The sequence below is a fragment of the Pan paniscus genome, chromosome 17 (genome assembly GCF_029289425.2).
Source record: "Pan paniscus chromosome 17, NHGRI_mPanPan1-v2.0_pri, whole genome shotgun sequence".
Classification (NCBI taxonomy): Eukaryota; Metazoa; Chordata; class Mammalia; order Primates; family Hominidae; genus Pan; species Pan paniscus.
In genome coordinates, this window is record NC_073266.2 from 53,366,789 (window position 1) to 53,376,317 (window position 9,529).

Here is a 9,529-nt window from a genome sequence, read left to right on the forward strand (position 1 = left end):
CCCAGGAATTCAAGAATGCAGTGAACTGTGATCACACGACTGCACTCCAGCCTGAGCAACAGAGTGAGATCCCATCTCAGATAAATAAATAAAGCAGGCTAAATAAGGGTCCACTATCCAGAACATACACATTTAAAAAACCTTACAACTTATCAACAAAAAGACAACTCCAATAAAAAATGAGCAAAGAACTTAAACAGCCAAAGATATATAAATTGCCAACAAGCACATGAAAAGCTGCTCAAAAGCATCAGTAGTCAGGGAAATGTTAATCAAAACCACAATGAGATGCTACATCACACTCACTAGGAAGGCTAGATTTAAAAAAAAAGAAAAAGAAAAGCAAATGTTGGTGAGGATACGGAGAAACTGGAACCCTCATTAAGCACAGAATTACTACATAACCCAGCAGATCTACTCTTAGGTATTATACCCCGAAGAACAGAAAAAAGGCACTCAAACAAATGCATGTACACACATGTTCACAGCGGCATTCATTCATAACAGCCAAAAAGTAGAAACAATTCAAACGTTCAACTGATGAATGGATAAACCATTGTGATACAGCCATACAATGGAATATTATTATTCAGCCATAACAACGAATGAAGTACTGATACGTGCTGCAAGGTGGATGAACCTGATACATTATGCTAGGTGAAGGAAGCCAGACACAAAAGGTCGTGTGTATGATTCCATTTACATGAAATGCCCAGAATAGGTAAATCCATAGAGACAGAAAGCGGACTGGTGGTTGCCAAGGCCTGGGAGGGAGAGGAGGATTGGCCGTAAGTGCTTCATGGAGTTGGCTGTCCTTCGGCGAAATATTTTGGAAATAGCAGAATGGTGCTTGCACAACATTGTAAATTTACTAAACGCCACTGAATTGTTCACCTTAAAATGGTCAATATTACGTTATGTGAATTTCACTTTAATTACAAAAAGAGAAACGCTAGCGTTTACGCAGGCGGAGGGCAGGCTGGACTGGGGACGCTCCTCCCGGCCGCCTCGTTGCTGGCAGCGCTTCCGCCCGCCGGCGCACCAGTCAGTACCGCGCCCGGCGAATCTGGAGGGCGAAGCTGCGGCGGGGCAATCACAAAAGGGCTGTCAGAGAGGAGGCGAGGCGGGAGGAAGATGGAGAGGCGGGTGGGAGCCTCACCTCTGGACTCTAACGCCACAGCCCGGTCTAGCCGCTACGCCCGAGCTCAAGTCTGACTCGAAACTCCGCTGGGTCCCTGAGAGGACCCGGCAGGCCAAGGGGTGGAACTGAGGGGGCGGGGACGCGGCGGGCGGGTGGGGCCGCCTCCCGGCTGGGCACGCCTCCAAGCCAGACTGGACGCGAAGGAAACCGGAACCCGTCTGCCTACGGTGCCTGTTTCCGGAAGCAGCTTGAGTCTGGACGCCAACGACGGGGACGCTGGGAAGCAGACTTCCGGCGCCCTATTTTCTCACCTGGTTCCCGCGGCGAGCCAGCGGCAGCGGCGGCGGCGATGAGACAGAAGCACTACCTTGAGGCTGCAGCGCGGGGACTGCACGACAGCTGCCCGGGCCAAGCCCGCTACCTCCTGTAAGAGGACTGGAGGGGAAGCGGGAGGCGAGCGGGTAGGTGATCCTTTGCTCCTCACAAGTCTCTTTCTCTTTTACAGCTGGGCCTACACTTCGTCGCACGGTAAGAAGAACGCCTGTCTCTTGTGCTTTGGGCTCTTGTCGCCCCGCTTTCCTCTGTTCCGCACAACGCTCAAATAAGGCCGATGGACTCACTCCCCTCCTTAAAAACAACAACAACAAAACCCGCATGTGTCTCGGTTTCGTGAAAAATCAAAATTCTTTAATGTGCCTTGTCTTGCTTTGTTAGCGGCATTTGACACATTGATCAGTCTTGAAATAGTTTCCTCCCTTGGCTTCTAGGTCATTACGTAGTTCACCTCTTCATTTATTACTTCTCGATTTGCTTTGCTGGTTCCTCCTAATCTCCCCAAGCTTTAAGTATTGTCGTGGCCCAGTACTCAGCCCTTGGACCTCTTTTCTAGGCACACTCGCTTCCTTGGTGACAGTTTTTCATCCAATCTCATGGCTTTTAAATACCATATACTGAGGACTTACAAATGTATATACTCAGCGCAGACCTCTCCTCTGAATTCTAGACTCATATATCCGAATGTCTTCTTGACAAATTCTTTTCAATGTCTGGTAATTCAAACTCAGCTAATATGTCCAAAACCTGAGCTTTACCCCCCAACAAGATCCTCCAGTTTTTCTCATTTCAGTAAATAATTCCATTCTTCCCTTACAGTTATTGAGCCCAAAAACCTTGGAGCTATTCTTGACTCCCTAACTCTCTCTCCTCCCCCAGGCCAGTATGCAAGCAAATCCTGTTGGCTTTAAAATGTAGCCAAAATCAGCCAGGAGCGGTGGCTCACCCCTGTAATCCCAGCACTTTGAGACGCAGAGGCGGGCGGATCATTTGAGGCCAGGAGTTCGAGACCAACCTGGCCAACATGGCGAAACGCTGTCTCTACTAAAAATACAAAAAAATTACCTGGCATGGTGGTGCACGCCTGTAATCCCAGCTACTCGAGAGGGTGAGGCATGAGAATCTCTTGAACCCGGGAGGTGGAGGTTGCAGTGAGCGGAGATGGCGCCAGTGCACTCCACTCCTCACCACATCCATTGCTACTACCCTGCTCCAGGCCATCACCAGCTCTCTCCTGGATTAATAAAAGTGAAAGTCCTTTAAAAGGATTGTAAGGCCCTGTGTCATAGACCTGCATACCTCTCTGACCTACTCTTTCCTTCACGCAACTCCAGTCACACTAGGTCTCCTTGCTTTTCTGTTTCAGGGCCTTTGCAGCTACTCTTCACTCTGCCTGGGATTCTTGCCTCACATATCTGCTTTCATGTGAATCCTCCATTTCCCTCTGGTCTCTATAATATCACTCAATGAAGCTTTCCCTAGCCACCTATTTAAAATTACAGTAACTCCATCAATACTTCTATTCCCCTTTCCTATCTTACTTTTTTATTCCCAGCACTTAACATTTGACGTTGTTATATTTATTGTATGCCTCGGTGAATTGTCCTTTGTTCACTGCTGTGTCTCCAGCACTTAGAACAGTGCCTGGCATTCTTAATTGTCACTTAGTGAATATGAATGAGTTTCACATTTGGCAGAGCTAAGTTTAAGTGTGGTCTTTAGCTTTATAAGTGCTGTTATATCCCTGGCACTTAGCACAGTGCTCAACAGTAGATACTATTCATTGTGCTAATTATTTAAAAAAAGAAACAAAATCGCAGTGCAATTTGTTATTTTGTGGTAAATGCATTGGTAAAATTGGTGAAACATAACAGCCTTTTAAAACTTAGTAGCAAGTAATGAGAAGTGGCTAGATTTAGGATATATTTTAAAGCCTACAGGATTTGCTAGCATAGGTTGGAGATTTGCCTATCTGTTGCTGAAAGGAGTGAATGGATGGAATTGTATTTTGCAAGGTAAATTACTGCCAATTTATCTTTTTGTAAATTTTCATATTTTGAGTTTACTTAATGTGTATCTGCTTATATTAAATTTCAATATACTTTTTATAAATGTTGACAGTTTGAGGTAACAAAATATTCTGATTTGCTGAATTGTGAGTTTCATTTGTATAATTTTAGATGATAAGAGCACTTTTGAAGAAACGTGTCCATACTGTTTCCAGCTGTTGGTTCTGGATAACTCTCGAGTGCGTCTCAAACCCAAAGCCAAGTTGACACCCAAAATACAGAAACTTCTTAATCGAGAAGCGAGAAACTATACACTCAGTTTTAAAGAAGCAAAAATGGTGAAAAAGTTCAAAGACTCCAAAAGTGTATTGGTAAGATTTCAGTTCCAGTATGTATGAGTAAACTATAATTTTCTTTTCTTTCACTTAAAATCAGTTTAAGAATCAGCCTCAGTATAACTGAGAGATTTATAGTAGTATATTTGGATTATCAAAATATATACATAAACACTTCTCTAATGATTAGTGTTTCATTATAAGGACAGCTTATTTTTATTTTTCATGATTACCTAAACCAAACATGGTGAGCTCTCAATTGTTTTGAGATCCCATTGTTGAGCATTATTTTTCACAAATGTGCGGATTTCTTGAACTGACCGTTATGGCTCCACCTAAATTGCAGTTACCACTATATTATTTTTTCAGTTAATGCTCCTTTGCTTCAGATAGTAGTATGTTATGTATGTAGTATCATGTCACTTCTTCAGCTGTCCTCCCACTCCATGCCAGAGTGGATTTACAGGTATGCCCAACAAAGGTGAATGCATCTTTTGTTCTTTCAACATTTTATTGAGGGTCTATCATATGCCAAGCAACATTTAATATTGGGGATATAAGATGGAATAAAACAACCAAAATCAGATTACGTACGGTTTACTATATGGAGGCCAGTAGCAAATACACTTTATATCCCTGCATATTTTATGTTAACATTTATCAACTGTTCAAGTGCCTGCTTATTGTCTATCACTGTGCCGGGCACTGGACATTATGACAGCTTATGTCTGGCCTAAGACTATAATTAGCAATTACTTGGATTGAAAATTGCCATATTTAGGAGTTTACCAGTGTTGATCAGGTAGGTGCATTTTGCTTTGTCATAAAATTGAATGGTTAAAGGGAAAGAAAGAAGAGATAGAATATTGAAGTGAGTATGGAATTCGGTTTCTTAGTTCTTGGAGAATTGTATTTTTCAAAAATCATTACTGCCACATATTTGGAAAATGTTCTTAAATGGAAAGACAGCAAATGCTGCCTCACTATCTTGCAGTGTTTTGCCCTCATGAAGCTTACATTCTAATGTATTTTAATCAGAAGTCAGCTAGAAAGGTGCTAGAGGTATTTGTTTTTCTGATTTTTTTTTTTTTTTTTTTTTGAGACGTAGTCTCCCTCTGTTGCCCAGGCTGGAGTGTAGTGGCGTGATCTCCGTTCACTGCAAGCCCCACCTCCTGGGTTCACGCCATTCTCCTGCCTCAGCCTCCTGAGTAGCTGGGACTACAGGTGCCCACCACCACGCCCGGCTGATTTATTTTAACCTGTATACAGCCTCCTTCCAAAAAGTGTAAAGCAACATAGACCTTTGATAGATGCAGATCTTCCATTGGCATTTTCATCTGCTCATGAACATCAAACGACTTCTCACTTAAACTAGTTTGTATTAATTTGCCGAGGCATGGGCTGAGTCCTGTGCACAGTCAATTAGATATGTAGAAGAAAGGAAATTAGCTAGAAAATGGACCATTTCTTGAGAAATGAATCTTGAAAAGAAAGACAACCTCTAGAGCTAATGATGGGAGTGGAGAGGTGTGAGAGTATAACAACTCATTTGGTTGTATAAGTTACTTTAGACTTATGTTTACAAAATTGCTAAGGATTTGAAGGGGCTACTTAAATTTCCAGTGATACTGTGCCATGTTGTTTTTGGGAAGAGGCTTGAAGTTCATCTGCAAAAAAATATTAAATGCTTACTGCTGGTACAAAGAACATTCCTCCAGATGTTAAAAAGTATTATCTCCCATCTCTTCCCAAATTCCCCCCAAACATGGTTTTGTATTTAAAAAGTAGAGTTCATTATCTTTGAAAACCTATTTTAAATTAAATACAAATGTTTAGCCATTCATTTTTATTGAACATTTTCTCATTTAAAATTTGTTGGCTGGGCACAGTGACTCAAGCCTGTAATCCCAGCATTTTGGGAGGCCGAGGCGGGTGGATCGCCTGAGGTCAGGAGTTCAAGACCAGGCTGGCCAACATGGCGAAACCCTGCCTACTAAAAATACAAAATTAGCCAGGCACAGTGGAAGGCGCCTGTAGTCTCAGCTACACGGGAGGCTGAGGCAGGAGGATCACTTGAACCCAGGAGGCAGAGGTTGCAGTGAGCTGAGATCACGCCACTGCACTCCAGCCTGGGGACAGAGCAAGACTCCGTCTCAAAAAAAAAAAATTGTCTTGTCTGATTCTCGCTACTAGATTGCAAGTTCCCCAAGGACAGCCTCTATTTTACTTACCCCTATAGTATCTGGTATAGTCCCTGACATTTAAGAATTCAATGAACCTGTGGTTTATGGGGTTAAATTATAAGATAAATGACAGGACTGATATTTCTTATTTTTATGGTAGTTGATCACTTGTAAAACATGCAACAGAACAGTGAAACATCATGGTAAAAGTAGAAGCTTTCTGTCAACATTGAAGAGCAATCCTGCCACTCCTACAAGTAAACTCAGCCTGAAGACACCAGAGAGAAGGACTGCAAACCCAAATCATGACATGTCTGGCTCGAAAGGCAAGAGCCCAGCATCGGTTTTCAGGTATCTTAATCCATGAAGTTTTTGAATTGCCAGTGTTAAGTGTTTTTTTCTAATTTCCTGTGTTTAATATATACTCCCTAAATATGCCATGCATTTCAGGACTTGGCCATTTTTCCTCCCTTTTCTAATGTCACATACTCCCATATCTTCAATGCTCATTTCACTGCATTTGACTTCTAGGTATGTTACTCTACTTCCAACATCTCCTGTGCCTATTTCCAGCTGCCTGCTAAATATAACCACTTCAGTCCCCTACATGTTCAAAACTTAGTTCATCATTGCCCCACAGCTAACCACTCAAACCTGTCCATCCTCCTGAGTTCCTTATTCTGTGAATGAACACACCTTTCTGGACATTTTGACCTAAAATGACAGGTACATTCAAAAATCCCTATTCCCTTGGTCCTTGTCACCGATTTCTATATATCCTACTTCCCTGTTTTCATCTTTTTGCTCCTTTTTCTCCATAGTGCTGCTATATTCTGGTTCAGGTCCTTATGCACCATTTGTCAGGACTACTGCAGTGATTTTCCTCATGGGTCTCCCTGCTTCTAGGATCAAACTCTTTTAGTGTGATCATCTTTCTGGAGCATAGCTCTGATTAGAAGCATCACTGTGTAGCATATGGATCAATGCTCTAGCATGGCTTTCCAGCCCTATCTGGCACCAATCTGTCTGCCTGTCTTTCTTTGCCTTAAATCATCCTATGTGCCAACAAAACTGAACCGTTCACGGCCGGGCATGGTGGCTCACACCTGTAATCCCAGCACTTTGGGAGGCTGAGGTGGGCGGCTCAGGAGTTCAAGACCAGCCTGTGCAACACGGTGAAATCCCATCTCTACTAAAATACAAAAAATTAGCCAGGTGTAGCGGCGTGCGCCTGTAGTCCCAGCTATTTGGGAGGCTGAGGCGGGAGAATTGCTTGAACCTGGGAGGCAGAGGTTGCAGTGAGCTGAGATGGCGCCACTGCACTCCAGCCTGGGCGACAGAGCGAGACTCCGTCTCCAAAAAAAAAAATACTGAACCATTCATAATACACTTTCTTGCCCTAAACATTTGTTCTTGCCCTTTTCTCTGTCAGAAATTCCTGAGGAAATCTAACTGAACAGGGATTTGTCAAATGATAATACACCGAGGATAGCCAGTGCATGTATATGGCCATAATACAAAAGAGTAGAAAATGATTGTCATTTGTTGGTATAACTAAGTGTGGTTTTGTTTCTTTTCAGAACACCTACATCTGGACAGTCAGTATCTACTTGCTCCTCAAAGAACACCAGCAAAACAAAGAAACACTTCTCTCAACTAAAAATGTTACTTAGTCAGAATGAATCCCAAAAGATTCCAAAGGTGGACTTCAGAAATTTCTTATCTTCTCTGAAGGGTGGACTTTGAAAATAAGAAATGTCTGATGTCAATTCTGAAACTAAAGTTGGCAAAACAACTTTTTAAACTCTTATTCATTTTTTGAATACATGGAAACTAGATCTGATTGCAAACTTTTCTTGGCATCCTTCAGTGTTTATGGGGAAAATACCTCATTGGTATGAATACCTGAAACCTGCCTACCTCATAGGACAGCTGTGAGGATCAAAAAATATATGAAAGTTCCTTGTAGACACATATCTATAGATATATATGTGTATGTATATAAAGATAGATATATACATTGAGTAGTGGCATTACTGTTTTTTCTTCCTTTAGTCAGCAGTTTTTATTTATGTTATTGTCTTTCAAAAGGAAATTGAGATCTTTATGAGAGGGTCTATTCACTCATAAGGGTTTCTTCCATGTGTCTATAGCGTTGTTGATAATTCAGGAATAGGATCAAGTGGGTCCTTATTTTCTCACAATTATCTGCATAACTATCTTAGTAAAACCTGAACCTTATTCCTATTTTGATTGCAAAAGTAAATATCTGGAACATTCCTGATTATAGATCACTCAATAGGAAACTAAAATTTTCTTTCTTAGAAAAGGAAATATACTGTTGGTGATACTATAAATTAGTACAGCAACTTTGGAAAACAGTATGGAGGTTCCTCAAAAAACTAAAGGTAGAATTACCATATGATCCCACATCTGCATATATATCCAAAGGAATTGAAATCAGTATGTCAAAGAGATGTCTGCCCTACAGTGTTTCATTGTAGGATTATTCACAATAACCAAGATATGAAAACAACAGAAATGCTTGTCAAAGGATGGATTTTTGTAAATGTGTATATACACAATGGAATACTATTCAGCCTTTAAAAAGCAAGAAATTCTGTCAGTTATGATAACATGGATGAACCTAGCGGACATTATGCTAAGTGAAATAAGCCAGACACAGAGAGACAAATACTGTATTATTTACATGGGATCTAAAAAAGTAGAGCTCATAGAAGTAGAGGATATAATAGTGATTAGTGGAGGCTGTGGTTGGGGGAGGGGAAATTTCAATTAAGAGGAATAAGTTCTATGATCTCTTGTACAGCATGATGACTATAGTTAATGTATATTTCAAAATAGCTGAAAGGATTTTTGGCCTTTTGGCCTTTTTTTTTTTTTTTTTTTTAGAGACAGAGTCTTGCTCTGTCATCTGGGCTGGAGTGCTATAGCATGATTATAGATCACTGTAGCCTTGAACTCCTGGGCTCAAGTGATCCTGTTGCCTCAGCCTCCAGAATAGCTGGAACTACAGACACACACCACTGCACCTGGCTAATATTTTTTTTTAATTTTTTTCATTTCCCACTACAAGAAGCCATAATTTTTTTTATTTTTTGTAGCGGCAGGATCTTACTTTGTTGCCCAGGCTTGTCTTGAATTCCTGGCTTCAAGCAATCCTCCTAACTCACCCTCCCAAAGTGCTACGATTACAGGTGTGAGCCACAGTGCCCAGCCAAAAGAGGGTTTTTTAATGTTCTTGCCACAAAGAAATGATAAATGTTTGAGGTGATGGATCTGTTAATTAGCCTGATTGGATTACACCAGTGTATACATGTAATGAAACATCACATTGTGTCCCATAAATATATACAATTATTATTTGTCTTTTTTTTTTTTTTTTTTTTTTTTTTTTTGAGACGGAGTCTCACTCTATCACCTGGGCTGGAGTGCAGTGGTGCAATCTTGTCTCACTGCAGCCTCCACCTCCTGGGTTCAAGCAATTCTCCTGCCTCAGCCTCCTGA

The 9,529-nt window shown here is 41.4% G+C and overlaps 1 protein-coding gene across 5 annotated transcripts; it reads left to right on the forward strand.

Annotated features, from left to right (window-relative positions):
* The first annotated feature begins 986 nt into the window (after window positions 1–986).
* C17H18orf21 (chromosome 17 C18orf21 homolog) lies at window positions 987–8,025 on the forward strand. 5 transcript variants are annotated; one of them, XM_003830230.5, is made up of 5 exons: window positions 987–1,567; window positions 1,647–1,669; window positions 3,655–3,854; window positions 6,162–6,352; window positions 7,582–8,025. In XM_003830230.5, exons 1-5 carry the CDS (start codon window positions 1,491–1,493, stop codon window positions 7,745–7,747), a joined length of 657 nt encoding a protein of 218 aa, XP_003830278.1. In that variant the 5' UTR covers window positions 987–1,490; the 3' UTR covers window positions 7,748–8,025. The 5 variants fall into 5 exon arrangements, with proteins under 5 accessions (XP_003830278.1, XP_008953923.1, XP_063453315.1 ...); XM_008955675.5 differs by having other exon boundaries at window positions 1,016–1,567; window positions 1,629–1,669; XM_008955678.5 differs by having other exon boundaries at window positions 1,314–1,567; window positions 3,699–3,854.
* Window positions 8,026–9,529: the final 1,504 nt, after the last annotated feature.

Bases quoted from the DNA above. Each gene is read 5' to 3' on its own strand.
- C17H18orf21 (XM_008955675.5), top strand. From the start codon at position 1,491: ATGAGACAGAAGCACTACCTTGAGGCTGCAGCGCGGGGACTGCACGAC. The intron at 1,670-3,654 runs GTAAGAAGAACG...GTATAATTTTAG, and splicing joins GGCCTACACTTCGTCGCACG to ATGATAAGAGCACTTTTGAA. The intron at 6,353-7,581 runs GTATCTTAATCC...GTTTCTTTTCAG, and splicing joins AGCCCAGCATCGGTTTTCAG to AACACCTACATCTGGACAGT.